We start from the raw sequence: 25,034 nt of genomic DNA, 5'->3' as shown, positions 1-25,034 counted from the left end.
TTCTATCCCGAAATAAACTGAGATCCACAAACATTTTCCCCTTATTCTTAAATTATTTGCCAGTTATTTCAGAAGCAGATGAATAGAAACATACACCTGGCTGTGGACCAGGACTCGTTGATACAATAAGTGGCTGTAGCAAAAGAACTGTACTGCTTTTTGATCAGTTCCTGAGCACAAATCAACATGCTGGTACTTACCTTAAATGGCTTGGGGCTCAGGTACCTGAAAGAAAGCCTACTCCCATACTAACCAGTATTGCAGTCATCTTCAAAGGCTCTCCTCCTCTTTGGGCCCCCACAATCCAGACTAGTGCAGCTGGCTACCAGAGACACAGTCTTCTTAGTGGTGGTTCCTTGTTTGTGGAATACCCTCCACAGGGAGGCTTGCTTGATGTCAAGAATGCTATCCTTTCAGCACCAGGCATTCTTACACTCCCAGCCTTTTAAATGCAGTGTTTTCAATTGATGTCAACTAGCTATGCTTTATTTTGATTTTTCTGCTGTTTGGGGAAAATGCTCTGCAGGTTTTTCTGAAGAATGTCATATGTAAATATATATTCTAAATAAACAATACAATTTGTATTTCAAACATAAATACACATCCAACACGGTATCCATAGGACCCAACACAAACTAGATGTGAATGCAACAATGTACTGAAGTTTGCTTAATCTGCAGCCAGGTTTTCATTATAGTCATGGGGTCCTTTAGAAATTAAACTTCATATCCTCTGCAGCAGAAAACAGATTCTGCAACTGACGCCATATTCTAGGACTGTAGGACATTTGCAGCCATGCCATGCGCCAGATGCAAACAGATCGTTTTCTTGGCTAGGATCAGTTTTAATAATCTCGTTGCAGAGCCTTCAGAGCTCTGCAGACAATGTATCAGTAGTTTTAGGGTCACCAAAAACAAATAATTAAAAAACAACAACAGCATTCACATATGAATAAAGAAAATGCACCATCTGTTGAAAGGTTAAATGTGCAATTGGAGGCCATCATTTGGGCTGACATCGACCAGTTCAAATTCCTTCTTTTTAATTGCATTAGGCCCTTGGTTTTCCTGATGAAAATCCTTCTCTTGTGTGCTTCGTAGGGCCTTAGGGCCTAATTAAAATATTACTTGACAATAAAATTAGGCTTGTAACCTGTTACAAATGGGTCCCTTAGCCCTTTAAAATAAGAGTAGCTATACTACATAATTTCTAACTGTTGCACTGAGCCTCAATCCTTAATGAATCTCAAACCTGGCTCTGCAAAAATGGTATCATGGGTAACAGAAACAAATCCTGCCTGTGGCTCCGTAGGACTAGTAAGAATAAAAAAAGATTATTTTCTCAGGAAATTGCTTAGATAGGTGTTGGAATTCACAGAGAAGAGAGAAGGCTTATGAATATTAACATGTAAGGCCTGTGGCTAGATAGTGACAACACTTAAAGAAATATAACTATGGGTAGAAAATTAGCTTTTGGAATTCCTCTTCATATTAAGAAGCAGCGGACAGAAAGCCAGCTCAGAAACCGCTTTCCATTGTTAGCATTGTACTCCCACACAGTTTTAGGCAAGTGCTAACATGCTAGTGCCCATCTTACGAGTTTCTAGGCCTTCATAGAGCCCTATAGACTTGAGGGTATCTGCAAATTTGAAGGTCTGTTCACATAAAAGAGGACCCAGTTTTCTTCTTCCAAAAGCTGGTGATTTTACTGCACTTGGGAATTTTCTTTAGTCCTATTCGAATATTTAGGGTCACACAATAATCATGTGAGAGAGGAGAGCAGGGTTGCCCTCAGATGCCCTGCCCCTGCTGCCACGTCCTGTGTTGGCCCCTCCCCAAGGCATGTCTGCAGTGGGGAAGCTCGATGAACATGCATGCACTGGAACTTGCAAATATGTTCAGAGAGAGCATTCAGGAGGGGCTGGTGCAGGGTGTGACACTGGGGTCGAGGCAAGTGAATGCAACCCCACTCTTATGTTTATTGTTTTGTAGCCCTGAATGCCTGCATAAGGTCTTTCCAATGTGGCCTGATTTTCCCTAGTGTGCCAGGGAGCATTTGGTTAAAATGGTGCTTAGCTGGCATAGATCAACACTGGCCTATGTGGCAGGCAGTAAGTCTGTTCTATGATCAGAAGGTAGTAATGAACTATGGGCACTTCCAGCTGTTGCAACACACACACAACTACATTGGTCCCTTATTTGTCTGACAAATGCAATGAAAGCACACACAGAGCACACTGCCTTGTTTGCGAGCGGTCAGTGGTGTGCATATTCTTTGTTTTACACACACAAACACATTGAGATAACACAAATTTCTACACACACAAATTTTGTGACGTGCCGACATTTTGCAACTTATGCATATTACTGTATTCTTTTTTGTGTTTTGAGACAGGGAAGGGGAGAAGTGTCTAAGGCAGCCTTCTATCTGTGTAGGTGACACATTTCACTAGTGTTATTCACAAATTAAAGAAGAGATGACACCACCACTGTATACATGAACTGACGTGGTTTTACTGTGTTGGCCACTCACTTAATTTGTATATGCTAGTACAGAATAAAAATGCAAATTTCTGTCTCTGCCCCACTGGCAGTTTTACACACCTGCTCCACCACTTTTTGTCCTCTGAGATGAGGTTGCCATCCTTTTCTACTTTTCGCGGTCAGAATGCAGTTATTAAAAACACTCAGTTGATGCGAATGAGAGATTGATGCAAAACACAGAATGAGGTGTCGATGTGTTTCACACAATAGAGAACAAAGGGGGGAATGTGTTTCTTGGAAGCAAGGTGCCTCTTCAATCAACGAATGGCAAGGGAAATCAAATACCATCACTGCTTTCTCTAGTAGCGTATTGTGACCGGTCATTAACGTTCAAGCAAATACTTGTCATGATTTAAACTTCAGTTTGCAAACAACTTGGAGTCGTGCATCTTACAGGCATAATGTATTCCGTAAGACTATGAAGAATGCATAATGTTGGCATAGAAAGAGAAGCTGTATGACTATATATGAAGACAACAACTACAACTCCCACAGCACTGTCAGTGATTAATTTAAAAATATTCAAGCATAATTAAAAAAAAGAGAGGAAAGCTGAACTTATTCTACACTATAAAGGAGTCGTATAACTCAACCTAATGTTGACTTTCCTTTCCTCCAGAGTATTAAGCAACTGTATACTTAATTTCTCCAACCAAGTCTTAGTTAATTATTTGCTGTTTAAACCTCCAGTAGTTTTTTAAGGTTTGGAGGGGAAACAGCCAGTTTTATTTATTTCTCCACCATTCAATAAACAGTACCATGTAGACTATCTCCTGTGTTAGAATAGTGTTGTCTTCACATAAGACTCAAATAATGGTATTAGTCATTCATTTCCTTGTACACATACACCCTGTTGCGTGTTGACAGGTTTATAAGGATGCAGTGGCAGCCACGGGTGCTGGGAAGCTCCTAGACGACAGCCTTTGAATCCTTGCAGTCCTGAGCAATGGTGCCTGAGTTAGTCTGTTTATTGTCTGCGTTTTCTCCCAGATGCTTGACTTGTCTGAAAGATTAATACATTAACAAGAGCGGTAAGGTCCAGGGTTGCACATCTTTAAGACATTTTTATTAGCAGATGGCACATGAGATTCAAAGGTCACCGCAAGGGGGGACATTTTAAAGTGAAACAACAATATTTATGTTCACATACTATGCTGGTGAGATCATGTGGTAAATGGTTCTGATTAAATTAGTTTACAAATAGCCACTATATATCAGCCTCTTGCTTTTCTCCAACATCGCTTGCTTAACAAAAACATGCTCCTGTCTGGGGTTCAGCCAAACCAGGTTCAGGTAGAGGAAGAGGAATACCACTATCTACCCATGCCCGGTGCACAAACAATTTCAAACTTTTGGTACATTCATCTAATATTATAATCAATCAATCTGTACGCTCTGTATGTGATTGTTTCTGATGTCTGCATCTGCATACCTAAAAACAAAACAGAAATGACACGCACAAAGGTAGAGCAGGTGGTGTATTTAACATCCTTCATTTAACTCTAATGTAGTACAAAGCTAGCGTACTTCAATTCTTTTTCTCATCTATAATATTGCAGGCTTCACAAGGCAGGAAGCTTATCACAGCACTTATGTCACAAATCAGAAATACATGGAAATCTGGCATAATCTGTGGGATATATTATTTGCAAATAGAAATGTGAAGGGCCAGGGGGAAATGGATTTAGGTTCCCCCCACCCCCATTTTTCATAAACAAATTGAGAAAACAACTAGAAAATTTATTTTTTAAAAAGTTTCCCTGCCGATTCTTCCTCCCTGGGCTTCACAGCTCTAATAGCAAAGCAACAAAATTTGCCTTGCTCTGCAGTTCTTCACAGACTGATATTTTTTAATGCCCACTATGCGGCTCAGGTGAGAATTCTATACCCACCTCAGAATACGTCCCACTGACCTCAGTGGAACTCAACTCTCTCTTGACATGTATAGGATTGCACTGTCAGAGGTATTTGACCAGTTCTAGAAATTATTGCGGCTAAAGGAAATATGATGTGGACATGGAACTTCTCCACCCTCAATTATGTGTAAGAGACAGCAGCCTCGATGAAAGTGCAGCTTCCTCTAGTAATGTGAACAGGGAGCTTGCTTGCACAGCAGTTCCACAAAGGTATTGATCTGTTTGTGCACATCAGAATGCTCAGTATTCTAGATTATTGAGAGGTGGACCTTGTGAAGTGCTTAAATGAACGAAACTGACTCCAAACTATTAAGGTCAAAAACCAAATTCATACTACCTGCCCTCATCTTTATATGGGATCTCTCAGCTGCGAAGAATAAAGACGTTTCTAAAATATGACGAATTCACAGATTTCATGTATTTAAAAGCCCATGTTAAAGAGGATGGTCAAATTATTTATTTGTTATTTAAATTTATACTTAGCACACTAAATGACCCCAGTTAATAACCATCCAAAGTAATTCTGAAACCTACTCTCAGCAATGGTGCCAAATTGTTACAAGGTTTACATGACTATGAGATCAGAAGAGGCCACGTATTTTGGAAAGATCTAAGTACATCTACACCATTCATGTAAAAAGTCCAGTTAAGCAAGCAAACATGTCCCCAAAAGAATACTGTGAAAGTGGGTCTTACTTTTCAAATGAACCATTTTCAGGCTTTACAGTTCCTTCAAGTGGATCCAGTCCTTGTTCTGAAAACTGTTTCAAGGCACTTAAAGCTGCCTGTAACACAGAGGAATTAAAGAGAAATGATAGATACTGAAGTAGGCATACTATTAGCAATGAGCATGGAATGTTTTATGACATCAAATATGTATCAGGGACACAGTGGATGGTGACAAAGCTCAGGGCTATAAAGATACATTGAAAAAGAGATGGATTAGTGAACAAAGAGAATTCCCCCCCCCCCCCCCGGATGGTGAGAAAGACTGGCAAATACTTTTCTTTTCTGTGCTCAACTTTGCTTTGTACCTTAAAACAAGCATCCTCTGTATAAAATGAAGCAATCTACATGTCTCTAGATTACCTATATCCATACTTCCTTGCTTCTTATGCTACTCTGAGGCCCAAACTAGCCAATGTGGCAGACAGGGGCATAGGAAGAGGGGGCCGGTCCGCCCCGGGTGCCATCATGGAGGGGGGTGACAAATTACCAAGGAACAATTACTGCCCTACTGGGCGGTTCATAAAAAACTTTTTATAAAAAAAATGCCTGCTCCAATGGTCTTATCTTACTACACAATGGATTATATAGCTATATATGAAATTTCATGCATATCAGTTAATATCTTGACCCTCCTCCATGAAAATAGCTATTTACTTGGCCGTTTTCCTATGTCGTGAAGGCTGAAATTTCAATTCAGTGGAGCAGGGTCAGGGATGGTCTAGTTGAGATTCCTGCATTGCCCCAGGGGTTTGGCTAGATTGCCCTCAGGGGTCCCTTCCAACTCTACAATTCTCTGGTGCAGGCTTGTGCAGGGTTTTAGGTACAAGTTGGATGCAAGGGGTGCATAGGATTGCAGCCCGTCTTATGCACCGTCGGCTTGGGAATAAGTCCCACTGATCATGATGAGACTAGATTGCTGCTGTGCAGTCCTGTTTTTTTAAATAAATGTCTTCCTTTTCAGATAATACAGAGCATGGTGAAATCACAACAAATAAAACCTCCCCTTCAGTAGTTTCAAGCGCTACTACAGGTTCCACATAATATCTGTACTGCATTGTTTACTGTGACAGCACTGGCACTTTGGAATTCCCTGCCTATTGCAACAAAGCACGTGCCTTTGCTAGACTCTTTTTGGGCACCTGCTAAAAGCATTCTTCTTTAGGCAAGGATATCTAGATGCTTAGGAAGTTGAAGTAATTTTAATCTTAATATTTTAGCTTTTGCATGTTTTAAAGTAGGATTGTTAATTTTTCCTGATTTTACTGTTGTGGTGTTTGTTAGTTTTTTGTTTTAGTAAACCACTTCGCAGGTTTTAAAAAATAAGTTTTATTAAATAAATAAACAATAAATATAAATAAAATAACACAAGCCAAAACACAATCCATCCTGTAGATTTAAGTATCTGTCCACAGTCGCCTACTTGTTATCAGAGGCCCAGAATCCACATTCCTTTGTAAGAAAATATGAAATAATGTAAAACCATTTTTGCAGGCAAAAAATATATATCAAAAAAATCAATGGGGGGGGGGCATGACAAGAAATTTTCTGCATCGGGTACCACCTGATCTTCCTATGCCTCTGGTGGCAGACATGGGGTTGTAACATCAAGGGATGCAAAATGTGACATCACTTAACTGCAAATTCCCTCACCCTCTCAGGTAATAGCCAATGAAGTGAAGAATAGGTATGGCAGCTCACAATGCAATGATGTGATGCAACACATTTTTTAATAAATGATTTTAATTTTCAAAGTTCTATAGTAAATCAACAATAAAAACATATAAAACACATGCACACAACCCACACATACAAATCAACATGAGAGAAAGGAATAGAGCTTTTCTTATTTCTGTTTAATGGTTAATATGTTATGCCTCCCTCCTGCGACCTTGAAAACTATCATGCCACAATGAACTGCGTGCTCCTGGTGGCATTCAACGTGGTCTTTCTCTGTTTGGAAACTTAATCAAGCCATACCAAGCTCCTTCAGACTGTACTTTAATGAGTCTTTCTGTGCCAAATCCTCATTGTTCCCTTAAAAAATGGACAGAAGTGTTAATTTTGGATGCTTTCTTATTGTTGGCACTAATAGTCTTTGGCACTCATCAAACACCAAACCTCAGAATGCTTCTACCTCTTCACACTCTCACAACTCCCACTATTTACAGCCTTTCCAACAAGAAGTACTACTAGCTACTACTGGAATACACACTCAGTTATGCAGGAGCAATAATAACATTCCTATATAGATATCCCATAAAATGAATGGGTCACACTTCAGGGAAAGCCTTCTTAAACAAATATGTCTTCAATAGCTATCTAAATATCAGCGCCAGGTGCTTGTCTTATTTCATCTGGCCACTAATTCCAGAAGGCTGGAGCTGCAACACTAAAAGCCCAGTTTCTACAGCATACTACACACACGTCTGGGGCATGCGGTACTCTTGGTTGTGCCCCATCTGAGGAGCGCAGTTGCTGGGCAGGAATATATGGGGCAAAGAAATCCCTCAAGTAGCCAAGTTCCATGTTATTTAGGGAATTAAATTCTAAAGCAAAATCTTTAACTGCACCTGCCCAGTAGCTTATTGACTGCCAGTGCAGCTCCCTCAGCAGAGGTGTTACATGGTGTCAGTGGGAGGTCCCAGCCAATAACCTAGTGGCTGCATTTTGCAGCAGAAAGCTCAAGAGGAGTCTCACTAAAAGCCCATGACAGTCATCCAATCTTGAGATTACCAGTGGGAGGGCCACAGCGGCCGAGGTACCTCAGCCCAGGAACAAGTGTAACTATCTCACCAACCAAAGCAGATAAAAGGCACTCCTTTTATAGATGAGACTCACTTTCTTTGCTGTTGGTAAGCGTTTTTTGGAAGACAGAAGAACTGCCAGCAAGGGAATACTTGCCTCATGGGGTTAGCAAGTTCTAGATTCAGAAGACACCAATGGTTGCCTGGGGGGGGGGGGCGCTGCAGGAAAGATGATGGATAAAGGCAGGATGCAACCTCAAAACCCTAGCTCCACAGGGACACCATGTTATTTTTCTTCATGTTCCCAGACTTAAATGTGATTTTTAAAAAAATTATGGAAATCACGTGAACAACACTTTCAGAGCCCCCGTGGGCTGGGATGTAAATGTGCTGGATGAAATTAAAAATATGGGGCTGATCATTCCTTTGCGAGCGATACCTTCAGTTCATTAATGTTGCCAACTCCTTTCATGCTGGGATCAGCTTAACAAGCACCACAATCATATTTCCCCTTTCCTTGTACAAACTGAAACAATTAGAGCTCTTCTCCCACCATTCCACCTCTTGCTGAATTCCATCAATGTAATATTTAGTATGTATGTTGGTATTTTGTGAATGCTAATCAGACGCCTGACCTTTCAACAACTTGTGGCACAGGCATGCCGGAAGCTCCATTTTAATCAGCTCGTATAAGGCTTATCACTTTTCTGGACGACAGAAAACAAATAGCATGTATGTGCTGTACAGAACTATCAGAGCTATATGCTAGACATGCACACTGCAGTTCTAGTGCAGAAGCTAAGAAATGTCCTGCACTTTAAGCCTGCCTGGATGCGAGTCCATCTGGGATCCATATGGCTGCCACACTGAGCTTTTTGGAACAAGAGTGGGGCATAGGCATGATAAATAAAAAAATTCAAAATAGGAACACTTTCCTGAACTATCGTCACAGCTGCTTTCTTTGCTATTTTCAACTGAGAGCAGCAAGTACATAACAAAATGGGATTAAAGATTCAACAGCTTCATTGTCGAGCTCCCATTAAATGCTTCAGGTTCTGTTCCTGCCGCACTGCTATTTTGTAGCTCCTTAATGAAATATTAACCTAGTTTCTCACGCTGTTTGCAGAATTCATTCATGGGAACCTCTGCTTCTTTCTTTACTCAGAACATCTATCTCTATGTCTTTGAAGGGAATGTCAGCAGCAATGCTGAACGAAAGCATTTGTTCCCGCTGAAGGAATGCCAAGGATAAAAAGGTGAAATACATCTATCTGACGAAATATTGTTTAAAATAAAAAACAGGGTAGGATTTGTTACAATACTTTAGATGACTGCCTAAAATTGCATCCAGGTAAAGCAGGGATGACCATGCAATAAAAAAGGTGTGGTCAGCATTACATTCTGCAATGCATCACTTAAGAGGTTTTCCTTGCAAAAGCTTGTGCTTAATTAAAGATATCTGATTTCTGAACCCTCCTCATGTTGCCGATCTTCCTAGATAAGTGGTTCATAAAGGATGTGGCATGCCACACTGGTATGGCAGGAGAGGATGGCAAGTGTGGCGGAAAGATTCAAGGACAATCAAAGAAACATTTGAAACATTTCAGTATAGTATAGTATAGTATAGTATAGTATAGTATAGTATAGTATAGTATAGTATAGTATAGTATATGGTGTGTTTTTTTGCAGAATATGGATACCTATCTTATCAAAATCAAGCATTGCTATGAGTTTGTTTCTTTTTGTTTTTCAATGTAATCCTTATCAATACAAAAAACTGGTGTGGAACGAGCAAATTCTATTCTGAAAGTGTGGCCCAGACAAAAAAGCATGAGAACCACTGCCATAGACACTTTCTCCATCATTAGAACTTCTTTTAACCTTTAAATGAAGCTGATATTTTGCACCACCATTGCACCACTTCCACCTTTGCACTATGAACTAAATTTCTTTTAGCAAAAACTAAAGCCCACCTCAAAGCCCCACCCCTTTTTCAGCATGCTGCACAAATGGGATGCAAAGTCTTTGTGCTTGGCCTGCCAGCCTCCGCTGCAAAGTGAACGAGTTAATTAAGGTTTTGTTCTAAACAGCAGTTAACATGCATTCTATCCTCTCTACAGCCCTGTGGGATAGAGCTAAGACTGAGAGAAAGCTGAGTGGTTCAGGATTTCAAAGGAAAGGCCCTTCTGGATCAGAGACGTATCCACTCCAGCATCTTGTTTCCCACTGTCAGAAGCCCATGGGAAGTCCATAAGCAGGAGATGAGGGCAATTGTTCCCCAGTGAGGGTGCTGATCTATTCCCTTATTTGACTACACTAACACCACACCACCCATTGTTATCTCTCCAGAGCATAATCTGATTGGTTCTGTAACACTATCACATTCTTTACACGATTCCTAATTTTTTTGCAGCAGGTGTTTTATAAGACCATATGCCCTCTCTCTTGATTGCCAGGTGCTGGCAGGTGGTGATTATTCTGACCACTAAATATTGGCAGGCTCTGCTTACCCGGAGCACCAGATATTGTTCAATGCTGCTCCCTTTATGGTCCAGCTGTCCATTCCCCAGTGTCACACAAATTCCAGGAGATCTGGTAATATACTTCCCCCTCATCCCCCAATGTTTAACTATGGAGAGATAGGTGAGGGAAAATGCATTGGGCAGCAGATTATAATTCTGCAGATGAATTTGGAAGCGGAAGTGTCTGAGGATGGGTAAAGCATGAGAGTCAAAGTCTGCATGGGCAGCACAAATGGGGAGAGCACTTGGTTCCTACTTGCAAGCTTCTTGTTGGCATCTGGTTGGCCACTTGGAGATGATGATGCTGGATTGGATGGAAATTTGGTCTGATTCAGCAGCGTTGTTTTTTGTCATTTTATGAGTATGAGGTGCTCTTGGTGGAGATTAAGTGTTGCACTGGATTCTGGGGTCACCAGTGTTTCTTGATCCTAAGTCCTGATGATAACTCATCTACTTTCTCAGGATGTTTTGCATTTCTGATTGAAGTTTGAGGGTAGGCTCACAAAGTCAGAGAAGTACAAGGACTGGACTGTTTTGTATGTTTGTACACTGCCTTGATAGTTTTATGGGGGTGACCTAGAAATCCTTTAAGTATAAATTAAAAATGACCTAATGGTCCACACTTATAAAGATCTTCAAAGACCCAACGTCATGCATAATTGTTGCTACACTTCAGATGAACTGGGCCTGATGTACACAATCCTTAAAAACTAGGAAACGCTTGCAAAATTAACAGCAGTGAGGGGATATAAGTGGAATAAATATCTGACAAGGATTTTAGCAGAGAATTGTTTTTCCGAAGGCTGAACACTTCCTCAAATGGATTTTTTCTCTCTTACAAAAGAGCATCTGCACAGATATATAGAAATATTTCTCTCCCCCAGAAGATTTTACAACTGCTTTGTGAGCAAAGCCCCATAGGTTATGAAACAGATGTCTTTGCACATTTAATGTATCACTTGTTTTCTGTGTAGATACAGCAATGCCAAAAACACAATGCCAACAGGATGCACTACTCTGCTCTTTGTTTGTCTTGGCTGCTCTTCCCATTATAAATATGTGTCTGGATCTGGCTGGAGGTGGATGTTTCCAATCAGTTTGGTCATTTTTAGGTTTCCTTAAGCCAATTAGCAATTAGCAAATCATATTGAAATTTGTTAATTTCTTCCCCCTCTGGTTTTCCCTCTGTGGGGAACTGGATAGTTTGTAATGACAATTTAATAACATGAGGTCATCCTTACACAAAGCAGTTGCATACAGAGGCTTGCTCTAGAAAAATGTGGTTTCAACTCACGTTCTTATGATAATGATTTAATGTTTTTCAGTACAATGTAGGGATATATTTCCTTCGCCTTTTACATCTATGTGACATTTCAGATTCTTCCCAAGATGTCCCTAAATGGTCCTCATGTGCGTGTCTGTCCACTTCACCTTACTGGGAGTGGCACATACTTCTGAAGACAGAGAACACACCTAACTTAATTCTTCATACTTTCCCCTTTTATGGAACGGACACAAATGCTACTAACTCAGCCAATCCACTGTTGTGGCTTACTGTCTCCCATTTCTCTATGGTGTGAGAAGCTACTGCCTAATTCTCATGGACCCATTCATTAAATGCTCTTCATTAGGGATTTTGACAGCCATATAGTAGGGGCTGAAGGGAAAGGATAAAAGAAACACAACTATCTCTTATAGGACTTCCACACTGAGAAGCTTGACGCCTTCTGGTGCTTACAGCCACTATTTATTTCTTTATTGGCTGTTTTGTTTTAGACACATGCCTCAGTTTTCTTGTAAGAAACCAAAGCAGCTAATAGTAAACAAGTTAGAACAACACCAAAATAATCAAAACAGAAATACAATAAACTTGGCGCCACATTGGATACAAGCCTGTATTTCTATCCTGCACTTGGGTCTTTTTCACTCCATGCCAGAACAGATTCCTTTGCACCATGCAGACTTCAGGACCACTCATCAGCCACCTACAGTTTTAGAAACCTTCTGAGCTGAATTAGTGGAACTTACAAGAAGGTTTCAGGGTCCTCTACTAGGATATTTCAGCCCTATAAATTCTGCCATGGCCCCCAAGTGAATGAGTTGGTCCTTTCCCAAAATTCTTCTATTTCATCCAGTACAGTACACATCTAGGGAGAATGGCAATTTGGTAAGTAGTAAAACCACTACTACACCTGCGAGCAAAGCGTATAGATCTCTTCTACAGAAAGTGGAAGAAGTGAATTTCTAACAGATCTGTCTTCTCAAGCCCCTGTCCATCATTTTTATCAGGGACATATTCATCTAACAGCCCTATTAACCACTGAATCAGACCACTGCATGAACCTAAGTGCTTCATCAGATAGTTCTGCTTTAGCAGAGCCAAGTCAATAGACTGACATCTGGCTTCAAATTTCTCTGTGGTTTTTAAAACAAATGATTTTGTTCCAATCCTGTCCTTTATGGGCAAAAATTAATTACTGGGGTACAAACCCTTGCATTTCATTGAAACAAATGATGTCCATGTTTGACTGCTTGAAAGGGCATGCGTTTTTCTTGGGGGCGCGGGGAACTATGCCTGCTTTTTAGTGTGCAAATGTAAGTAATTAGTTTCCCAAGAATTCCAAAGCGCCTTAATTTTTTGCACATGTTTTAAGAATTATTCTTGATGATATTCTTCAAAAAGGTCTGACTCTGGCCAGCTTCATTCAACTCATACTGCATTGTCCTAACACAGTGGTGTCAAGACCAAGTTTGCAAATTTATCCTGCCTAGAGGAAAATGTGGAGGCAAGGTGACAATTTAAAGCTGACACAATTTAGGGGGAGGGAGGTAATGGGTGCCAAGGCAGCACTTTATGTCCCTTCATCTGTGTTGGTCTCATGTAGGGACAACAGCAAAGATCAAATGCTCACCCCCTATGACAGCATAGGCTTGTTGGGAGTGGAGAAAGCAACAACAGAAAGAAGCAGAGGAAAAATGGGCACTGATAGATCTTCCAGCTCAGGGGTGGCTAACCTGTGGCCCTCCAAATGTTGATGTACTACAGCTCCCATCACTTCTGACCCTCAGCCATGCTGACTGGGGCTGGGGGGAGTTCGGAGTCCAACAACATCTGGATGGTCACAGATTAGTCATCCCTGTTCTAGTTATTTTTGTTTTGAAATCAGCAAAATGAGAGAATAAGAGAAACCAGTGCCTTACCCCAGGAGCACAGTGAGGGAATTCTGAAACCCTCCTTCACTATGTAACAGTGCTTGAATGACTAGATGGTACTCTTATTATTATATTTCCTACCTCAACAACCACTCCATCTCACTCCATGTTAACAGATTCCATATAATTCAAGTCTACAGGTTCTCTATCAGGACTCTTCCTATGCCACTAGCATTCTACGGCAGTCATGAAACCGAGCCTAGACATCAAAGTCAGCTCATAATATATGTCAGTTGCCTTTGGGTCTATAATAAATGAAAAATATTCATTTATCAACTACGTCTGTATTTCCCCCTGTTCTAAAATGAACACTCAAAATTCCTCACATATCTGTAAAAAGATATGGTTATGATGCCGGCAATCGCAAAACTGTACCTATATGCCTGGTTTAAAGGTGCAGGTTACTCATTGATTTGTCAAGTTGCTAATTAGGCTGAAATCTCTTACTTGCTTAACTGGGAGCAAATGCCAAAGCACTTCATAGGTTTTACTTCTGAGTAGACATGCAAAGGATTGTGCTGTTGGTCCCTTGCATCTCCATAATTCTCATTCTATGAAGACCAATCAGAAAATGTGACTTAACTGACAAACTGTTACCTGAATTCGCAACCACTGACTTCAGCAAGGGATCATTAACAGCCCTCTGTAACCAGGCACTACCATCCCCAGCTGATTAGATTTCACACAGACCGGGGTCAACATCTGTTTAAAAAATTAATTTCAGAATGGTTATTCACACTGCACAATGCAAGTCTTAATTACCTGACTTAAGCCCTTCCCCCCCAACTTGTTCTGTCCCTGTGTATATTAATCTGATTAACTCATGTAATTTACATGAAAAGGGATTAATGTCTGCACAAAGGGATCTTTAAACAGTGTGCACCAGGATGTGTGCAGTAGCTGTGCCTGCGAGAGAGGAGATGAAAGGGGAGGAGGAGAGAGAGCTAATGCATTTAGACTTCTCCTAGAGAGTACACATTTACAAATGCAACGTTTAAAACATTTAGGAAAGAGTGTGCTGCTTAGCACTGCCTTCAGGCTACATTACCCTATGCAGCTAACTTTTACATGGCAAATAATCTATCCAGATGCAAATCTGATTGCTGGCATCATGGGGAATTTTAAGCAAGGATTAACTGTTCTTGAACGGTTCCCCCCACTCCCATGTGTTAGGAACAAACAGGCTTTCTAGCCACATCAACCAAGAATGTCGTCTTCTACCAATTTCTTTTTGATTTACGAAGACAGATATATTGTTTGAATTTCCCTGCGCCCTCCTATTTTAATATATTCAACCCCCATATATTTTAAATGAATTTTGTGGAATTTGTACTGTCAATCCACAGAAAAAAAGGAAAAAGCCAATTGTTTCTACTGTCTTCCTAGTCCTTTTACTCTGACATTTGCATTTTGCTCAATGTCAATGGACAAAAAAGCCAAGGCGTATAAACCTTGACTTCAGAGTAGTGTGAAACACATAACGCTACCACCTTACTGAAGGGCTGGGAGGCCTCATAGGAGCCACATATATGACACCTTCAGGTCTGTGACAGGTTGTAATAAAAATGTAATAAAGTAAACAAAATAAAATACAATCCTTGAAACAGTTGTTCTAAGCAAAAAACAAAAAGTAGTCTGAAGAAAAATAATGATTTATTTGATGAGATTAGGTCTCATCTTTATCATCCTTGGCTTCTCCACAATCTGATGTGCACATAGAGCTGTCTGCCCAAAGGCAGCTGCATGAATTTTAAAGGTGGACCATTTACATATAAGTCAAAGTGCACATATAACTCTTGAATGGGACATTTAGTTATATAGTATGTATCCATTCCTTTCCTCCAGGAGCTCAAGGTAATGTGAATCATAGTGTATAGATAGGTCCCAAGTGGTTTATCATCCAGGCATCAATCAGATCCAGAAGTGCTTTGCTTCAGATAAATTCTTGTAGATATGCAGTTGCTGGGTATGTTTTATGGGTTTTGCAATGGTTTTATTGTAATGCATTGTTGATTATTCTATGCTATGCCTTTGGCTCTCTTCCCCCCGCCCCCGTCTCATAAAGACTTTCCCCTCCTTTTCTATTAAATTACTAACAAGCTAATGAGTTACTTAAATGACTGAACAAATAAATTCGTAATTATTGTTTTATGTACCTTAGCTCATATTCCAGAAGATTTGCTACAGATCAATCTTAGCCATGCTAGTTTTAGAAGGATTCCAGCCAAGCTCCCTCCGTGACATACAAGTGGTATCTATAGGGAAACATTCAATCACGACAATCCTCAGCTGCATTCTGAAATGGGCTGGCTTGGATAGCTCAGTCAGTAGAGCATGAGGCCATCTTAATATCAGGGTTGTGGGTTCGAGCCCCATGTTGGGCAAAATATTCCTGCATTGCCTGCAGTGGCGTAGCGTGGGTTGTCAGCACCCGGGGCAAGGCAAGTAATTTGCGCCCCCTAACCCGTGGATTTGCGCCCCCTAACCCATGGATTTACGCCCTCTAACCTGTGGATTTGCCCTAACCCCAGATGTTGCGCCCGGTGTGGCCGGCCCCCCCTGCACCCCCCACGCTACGCCACTGATTGCCTGGGAGTTCTTTCCAACTCTACAATTCTATGATTCTATGAGTCCTAGGGAGGACACATGGTGCCTCATACAGAACAGCAAAAGGCCAGTATATACAAGTTTTGATTTAAACAACAGTGGTACCAAACAAGTGCTCATGTGTATTAATATAATATGGGGGATTGGTTTATCATGAATATGGCCAGCAGCAATTCCCATTACTGTGGTGGTAATTTATACGGCCGTTTCACTCACAGGGAGTGCTGGCAGCTGTACCATGTCTATCTGATTCATACATTAACTTGTCTGTGTAAATGTGAGCCAAGGACAGCTGTAACTGCTCATGCGTAGAATAAAATATCTTAAGTAAATCTGTTTACTTGTAAATGTGTTTGTAGGAGGGAAAGTATTGGTTTGTTTTTGTTTTTGTTCTTGTTTTCATTATGTATTTTGCACATTTTGTATTTTTATGTTGCGAAACGCACTGTGATCTTCGGATGAAGGGCATTATACAAAATTAATTAATTAATTAATTAATTAATTAATTAATTACCTACCAACAACAAGAACAACAACAACAACAAAGTAAACCAAACCTGCATTTACGGTTTATGTGGGGCAGCTGTCCATATATAATCATGGACTAAGGTTCAACTAAAGACATGTGTGACGCTCTCCTACTCGAATTACCTGTAGTGAAATTCTTTCAATTGCTTTTGTACGCTGCACTATGCCTTATGAATGCCCAACAATTGTAAATTCAAGTCTGGCTCACAAAAGGGAATCAGTTCTTAAAGTTTTACTTTTTTTGCTTTGGCTTAATACCTTAAGTTGTAGTTAAATACAAATGGAAATGCACATTAGAGTCAAATTTTCAGTTTTATATTGCATGACTGGAGACTGCTCGGAGGAAGTTTTAATGTTTGATGTTTTATTGTATTTTTAATATTTTGTTGGAAGCTGCCCAGAGTAGCTGGGGAAACCCAGCCAGATGGACAGGGTATAAATAATAAATTATTATTATTATTAGAAACGCTATGGTGCACCTGTAGCAGCAAAACTGGACACGTTCATCTGCCCCACCAGCAATAAAACATGTCTCTCCCGTATCAATCTCTACAACCCCAGCACATGCTGTAACTCTCCAATGGTTTGACTTTACTCACAAAAGCTCACTCTTCCATTGTCTCCGAAGACAGACGGATGCCAACATTACATGTGACCTATTTACTTACTTCATTTAGACTGACTATTCTTGGTTTTCGGCCACAGTATATTAGTACATTAATTTGGTGTATGGAATCTTGATTATCTTGTATGTGGCTGAAAGTGTTCACCCCCACCAGTAGATTTTTGAAGATCAAGAATATTTCTAAAACTAGTACAGTGGTACCTTGGGTTACATACACTTCAGGTTACATACGCTTCAGGTTACAGACTCCGCTAACCCAGAAATAGTACCTCAGGTTAAGAACTTTGCTTCAGGATGAGAACAGAAATCGTGCTTCGGCGGCGTGGTGGCAGCGGGAGGCCCCATTAGCTAAAGTGGTGCTTCAGGTTAAGAACAGTTTCAGGTTAAGAAAAAACCTCCAAAACGAATTAAGTACTTAACCTGAGGTACCACTGTACTGTATGCAGTGAAGGATTCTGCAGGGCCAACTCAAGGCATTTTGCTACCTGAAGCAAAGGCGAAAAAGGTGCTTCTGTCCCATTCCACATACAGAAAACAACTGGACTGGCAGTTCAATCTTACATTAACACTAGCCTTAGGGCAGCATCCTTCACCGCACCTTAAGGCAGCAGGGTAGTTATGACGGTGCAGGACAGTCTGCACGGCACACATAGCTCTGTATTCCAACTGAACAGCTTGGTCAGAGGGCTCAGAAGAAACAGCTGAATGACTGCCACCATAACCACCCAGGCACCAGCTGTCAGATATGGTTCCCTCACCCTCCCTAATGGTAGGGCCAGTCCTGAAATTCTGCAGTCCCACCCAGAGGTTTTGCTACAAAACAGGCGGCATATATTTTTTGTTAGACAAACGAAGAAACATTGTTTTCATAATACTTTTTCTTCCCACCCATCCTCTTGCCAAACCTGATGTGTTGTCCGTATATGTATGTAGAAGGGGAATATTAACTAAGAACATTATCTGCAAGGAAGTAACTTTGTAGAGGAAGTTCATGTGAATGTGCTCCCGACAATGAATGCAACTGGCCCCCCCTCCGCCTGCCCTGAGTAGATGGATGACCATAAAGCAAATCCATTTGTTTTGCTGGGATGGTTTACAGAGGAAGATTTTGTACTATTTGTTTTGCTTTTATTGAAAGATAAAAAGGGGGGAAAACACACACATACACACACTATTTTTCACTTTAAAGACAGACAGGATATTATTTCAAAGGTCTATTTGTTTAGCTACAGATGCTTTTGCTCTAGAAACAAGTCTTTGAATATCACATTTATTTTAAGAATATATTAAGTTCAAGAAAAGGAGGATTACATGACTGTTCCCAGATGAAAAGACCTTTACGTTTAACTGCCTGTCAGTCTACACAGAGACAGGCACCTTAAATTATTTGTAAACAGCAGCACATGATTTTACCCACTGCAAATGACTTCCTGCTAAGATCCAATTCCAGATTAAACTTTTTACTGTGATGTACAATATACAAGGGTATTTTAATACTTAAATTTCTAGTGTTATTATCCTGCTATTAGCACTATGATCTTTACAATAATTATCTCACTTCTCTTCAGAAAAATTAGGTGAGGAAACCACGTCCATTTCATGATACACACTGGGAAGTGAGAGAATGACTTGTCCAAGACAAGCAAGAGAATTCATAGCTACCATACTTTTATCTTTTACACTAACACCAATTTGTTAAATTCAGGTTTGTTTCCATTCATGTCATCAAACTGGGCAGTTTTGGGTACACAAATGTCAGGAGCGAGTCAGCAATAAATCACACAGAGTAAGTGAAGTTAACTCTTTATTAGAAGAACAGGATCTGCTCAGGAGTGCCAGGCCTAATGAGCATAGAAACTCTTCTTGGGTAGGCCTTGCCCCTATGAGGCAGCTGTGGAGACTGAAGGTCCCCGCCTTCCCACAGCTGCCTGAGTCTCCTCCTCTCCCAAGCAATCTGAGACTAGGCTGGCGTGCCTGATTTTGCTCCTCCCACTTCATACCTCTCCTGGTCCCAGGAGACCAGGGGAAATGGGAACTTGTCGCAGCAAGAGGGGGAAGACACCCTTGCTTCTTCATCAGCCGGACTCATTTCTGTCTGTTGGCCTCCCTCCTCTCCTGCTTTTGCATTTCTCTCTGCCACATACTTTCACTAAACCCTATTACCTCTTCAGCTTCTGACATCTCCTCCTACCAGTCTGCTCCCTCTTCTTCCTCTGACCACTCATCATCATCCCACCACCAATCCCCTGGCTCTGAGCCTTCTTCCCTTGGGGGTTCCCCAGTTGTTGCCTCCCACTATTCCTCTGTGTCCAGCCAGTCCATAACAACAAATGGATTTATACTGCAGAACTGCCCCCGCCAAGTTAATGGAATTTTTGAGACCTCCACATATGCATTAAACAACGCATGAAGCTATGGATGAGGATATGGACCACAGAATTACGGCCCAACAAATGTGGTGTAGTGGTTAGGGTGTCTGGCTAGGACCTGGATGAACAGAGGTCACAATCCCACCTGGCCACAAAGCTCACTGGGTGACCTTGGGCCAGTCAGCCATTCTCAGCCTAACCTACCTCACAGGATTGTTGTGAGGATAAAATGGGAAGGAGGAGAACTATGTATGCCACCTTGAGCTCGCTGGAAGAAAGGTAGGATACAAATGCAATCAATCAATCAATCAATCAATCAATCAAAAACGTTCTGCTTCTTTCCTAAAGATGGCCATTATCTTGGCTTGCCATAATGGGTCACAGCAGTGTTATGATCCTACAAAGTGGGCATCTTCACTCTGCCTTTGATCCACAAGGTCTCATTTTTTGCCTTCTCAACTCTACATTAAGGTGACTCCAGTTGAGACAAAACTACAAATGAAAAACGCCCAAGTTGCTCTCTTTTACAAAAGCATAATGTTTGTTCAATTGTACCAGGCTCCTGATTAAAGGTCAGAAACAGACTCAGGGTCTCGATGAAGAACTGCTGTGAAGCAGTTAGCAGTGCAATTTTGTCCTTGATAACAGCTGATGACTTGTCTGCATCCCACTTCAACCTCTAACTGTTAGCTCCTTTAATGGAAGTGCCTATAAAGATCCTCCCTAAAATATGCTTTTCCAGCACACTTAATGTCTTTTAATGTCTTTCCAATTAAATCCAGATGTGAAAAGCTTAAGGAACAGTTCTCAGGGCTGAAAAAGATGACATAAATCTTGCAGCTGACAGAGATCCCACTGAGCTTGGTTGGGGAAACTCACAGAGGACTTGTTGTGGGCCAGGAAAGCTGCTGGGTATAAAGACAGATGTGTACACTCCTATTGAAAATGCTGAAATAAAGAAAAGCCTCCTGAAATAGACCAGGGCACTAAAAAACACTGTAAGCCCAATCCTGCAGGGTACAGAATGCACCCTGAGAGGTTGCGATCTCTCTCAATTCCCACTACCCAGCACAGTCAATTTGTACAGAGAGTGCTGAGCATTTCACAAGGGGAGGTCTCTTCTCTCCCCTCTCTCTAATAATGAATAAAAGGTCATCTCCTGCAGGATCACCACACACCGATTCCAGAAGGAGTATAGCATACTCTTCACTTCTCAGGAAGGGCTCATCGCCCTGCAGAATCCCATCCACTTAGCTCTTCCTCCACAAAGCAGGTTAGTGGCCTGCTTGCTTTGCTAAAGTTTACAAACTGCAATATTAATTACAGATTGTCACTAATCAGATGAGAATCTAGGCACTCCCAATGACTGAACAATGCCGCTGGGTGAGTGCTGTTTATGCAGCTGGCAACCACCGTTATTCCCAAAGCTAATTTTTGCCACAGTAAGAATTCTTTTTCCTCACCAGATGCTAAGAAGTGGATTAGCCCAAGTTATCTCCATTTAAAGAAAGGGGGAGGCCCACAAGTCGGGTTTTATACTGTTTCTTGGGGTTACTAAAGTTTTTGAACTGCATTATATTTTTCAGTGCTCTTCCAATATTTTCTGAATATTCTAACTAGGAATGTGACTGTGGGGAAATGACAGGATTTTTCAGAAGGGACATTATTTCTGAGTGGAAGTCCAGATGATCAGTGATGGCTTTCTAATGGAAAGAATGACATTGAAGACAATCCAATAATTTCATTTAATACCAAGGCCATGTGCCATACCTGAGCTAGGGCATGACTGGCATTGCAGAAACACATAATGAGCTGCATTATTAAGCATGGATTACTAAAACGGGTGACCAAATCTTGATTGTTCCTACACCTACTGTACCTAATATCCACACCAACACATTCCCATTGCTTAAGACTTGACAGTCTCCAACAACCTGAAACTATTTTAACCCTTCTCTCAACCTCTGTGGGATTTTGGCAAGGAAATCCCAAGAATTGCCCTGTTCTCCTTTCTTCGGGGTGGGTTCAATATATTTTGCTGCCTGGTGTGAGGGATAAGACGTACAGAAAACGTCTGGACTGGCAGCTGAATCTTACTTCAACAACGGTGACAGGATAGTGTCCTCCACTGCACCTGAGATGGCAGGCTACTTTAGAGGGTCGAGGGGAAAGGCTAGGGGGAAAGTTAGGATAGGAAGGAGGCTGCCACCTGAAAAGGTCATCTCACTTTGCCCAATGATAGGGCTGACCCTGCTTTTTTTTCATTTCAAAACAAAGACTCGCTGAATGAGCAAATGTGCAGGAGGCTCTCACAAAATGCCCATTGCCTGGCAACAATGAAATAATCAGACTCCAGAGGTCTGTGGTCACTCCCTGAATTTCCTGTGCTTGGAAAAACCATGTTACTCCCAAAGTGTTTGAACTGCATGTGTAACGGGAAAGAGCAGTGAACTGAGATATCTATTGTGCTAATGGAGACCACCAGGATGGCACTGATTTATGTATTTTCTTTACATTTTATGATACAGAAATATTCTCTTCTAATTATAAATTGCATTGCTCTGGCACACTGCCATTGCTTGGGTATGCAATATGCCACATTCCACATTCAGTCCACTATTCTTGCAAACATGATAGCAGAAACACTCTACAGCTGATTGTGTATAATCCAGCTTGCGAAACTGTTTGGGCCACCTTTAAAATCTGATAATGAAAATAAAAACACACACATATATATTTAATCAGTGGCATTTATACCAAAGGGCTGGACCCATTCTCAGGGGTCTTAGAAACCATATGCAAAGATAGCATTCCCTGTCTTTAAAGCAAGGATAGTGATATTTAGCAATCATTTTCTGAACTCTGCAATAATAGCATTCATCTTGGATTCCAAAAAAAATTTTTTTGTTTAAAACTAAAATGGGAACAAAGTTCTAGAGCTTTAAGCAGAGCCCACCCCTGATCTGTACTAATTGATAATACTAGTATATGTCACCTTAAAAGTGTCCATGAGTCAGAAGAAACTAAGAGCAGAATGGTTAGTATGTAGATATGGGATGACAAGGTTTAAAAGCAACATTTAAAGTCCTATATCCAGGACTTTGGCTGAAAAATAAAGGAAAGGGCACATTTGTTCCTGGTCACTGAATTTGTAACCTGGGTCTGCTGCTCCTGCTGCTAAGCTCTAACACATTCTCTCCTAACCCACAACAACATCCAGTAATCCTAACTTTTGGTGCTTGGTGGTTAAGAAGTGAATTTTCAGGAAGGGAGAAAAATTAAACAGGGAGACTGGCTGGCTAGTATCTCACTCCTTCACTGCAATGCATTAAGACAGCCAAAATTCTAACTTGTAAGAAAGGGTTCGTTTGATCCCTGTTTTTCAAATTAGATGTGGCAGGGTCTGATTTACCTTTCTTCTCCCTTGGAAGGCTCTGGCAATCTTTGGGGAACCCAAAGTGTACTATTAAGCTGGGTGGCTGCTGTTATCTTTCCCAGCCCCCACTGGGTGCAGAAATACTGAATCATAGGCTGGAGAAATGCTTCTCAGGTTTCAACCTCAAGGTGTAATTGCTCATTCAAGTCTCTTTAGAAGTTGCCTGCATCTGGCGCAGAAAAATGATCGGGATTGTTTTTCTTTCTGGAAGAGCAGAGAGAGACTGTGTATTTTCTCTTACTTTTTATAATTTTCTCTATTCGTTACTATGGCAGAAAATTTTTTATAGAAGAACTCTATACAGTACGACTCTGAGCCTTAGTTATCGAGCCTACTGTTTGGATCTCGTTACACTGTGTAACTTTGTAGACCTCCATGGTAGTTTAGCTGTAAGTTTACAAATACTTCAGGGTTCTAATCAGCCAAATGATTTGACCCAAACATATGTTGCCGCTTATTTGAAAATGGCAAAATATGCCTACAAGGTGTGTGTGTGTGTGTGTGTGTGTGTGTGTGTGTGAGAGAGAGAGAGAGAGAGAGAGAGAGAGAGAGAGAGAGAATGTTATCAACAGCTACAAAGAACACAATGACATACCCTGAGTGTTTGTTTTCATGGAAGCCAACAGCAGAACAACATTAGTTCCAGACAAAAATGAGTCTTTTACACACTCATTCTTACAGAGAGCAATAGTGTAATATTCCAAGAGAGGGAGGGAGCAAGAGGATTGATTGTCCATCCACTACAGCAGAAAATAACGGGTTGGTGACTGTTAACAATATAGTTAACTGGCCATTTGTAGGCCTGTTTTATACATTGCCCACCTTAGAGAGACATCACCAGCCAGGTAACAGATTTCCTTCAATATTTTGATCCTAGTAGTTTAGGAACTTTTCCAACTGGCAGTCAACAACATTTATTTGACACAGCTTAACTCCACAACTGCAGGCCTGCTTTTTCTCCATCTACAGTTACAGTCAAAAAAATAAATCGATATGTCCAAAACCATCCCAAGCAGCTGGCTTTTAGTATGCTAGATCTGTTAACTGCTATTTTATCATTCCTACTTAACACTCATTATTAAAGCCATTAATAATAGCTGGGCTCTTTTTTTTAATTAAAAACTGCTACTTTCAAAATCTGGCAAATTACAAAGCCACTTGCAATGTATTCCAAATATCTGCTAGTTGCAATAGTATTACAGATTTATAGGGTTTGAGATGGTCTGTAAAGCCTTATCAAACCCTTACTGCCTGAATTGCACCAGCAATCCCTATACATATATTTGCAAAACAGCGTCAAACCTGACTTTTAAAAATGAGAATATTTTTAGTTTGGATATTCATTTATGAAAAACAAATGTAGTGCTGGATGCTGATTTAGTTATATTTTGAACAGACCCAATGAAATTAATGAGACTTATTTAATCTTGACTTAAGTCCCACTGATTTCTACTCTAAGCATGGCTAAGTCTGGAACAAACCCACAGCTTTAATCAAGTAACCCTATATTCATATGAGTTCACATTACTTAGATCACATTACTTGATGTGTGAGATGTATTTGTTCAAAAAGAGGGAAGAAGCTAAATCACAGAGTTGTAAATAAACTCATTTTGAAGTCCATATAGAATAAAAACACATAGGAATAAGGGGAAACTGACATATACCAAGTCAGATACTTTTGTACACTTAGGCCAGTATTCTCTATTCTCAGGCTCTCTGGTAGAGGTATTTTATATCACCTGCTACCAGATCCTCTTAACTGGAGATGCCAGGATTTGAACCTGGGATCTTCTACATGCA

General features: G+C 40.7%; 1 protein-coding gene across 4 annotated transcripts in view; it reads right to left on the bottom strand.

Moving 5' to 3' along the window:
* Positions 1-2,493: 2,493 nt before the first annotated feature.
* The window catches only part of STAU2 (staufen double-stranded RNA binding protein 2), a 136,787-nt gene continuing 114,246 nt past the window's right edge, over positions 2,494-25,034 (bottom strand). For 2 of the 4 annotated variants that reach the window (XM_028736687.2, XM_028736689.2), the window contains exons 14-15: positions 5,156-5,244; positions 2,494-3,546 (exon numbers count right to left, since the gene is read on the bottom strand). In XM_028736687.2, the coding sequence (XP_028592520.2) occupies positions 3,453-3,546; positions 5,156-5,244 (183 nt within the window). In that variant the 3' untranslated portion in view covers positions 2,494-3,452. Of the gene's footprint in view, positions 3,547-5,155; positions 5,245-14,264; positions 14,370-15,823; positions 15,923-25,034 lie in introns of those variants that run through there. The other 2 variants (XM_028736691.2, XM_028736690.2) reach the window with 2 other exon arrangements.

Source organism: Podarcis muralis, chromosome 8 (assembly GCF_964188315.1).
Source record: "Podarcis muralis chromosome 8, rPodMur119.hap1.1, whole genome shotgun sequence".
In the NCBI taxonomy this organism is placed as follows: domain Eukaryota; kingdom Metazoa; phylum Chordata; class Lepidosauria; order Squamata; family Lacertidae; genus Podarcis; species Podarcis muralis.
The sequence above is the reverse complement of the archived record's forward strand: the minus strand, read 5'-3'. Positions and strand labels throughout refer to the sequence as shown.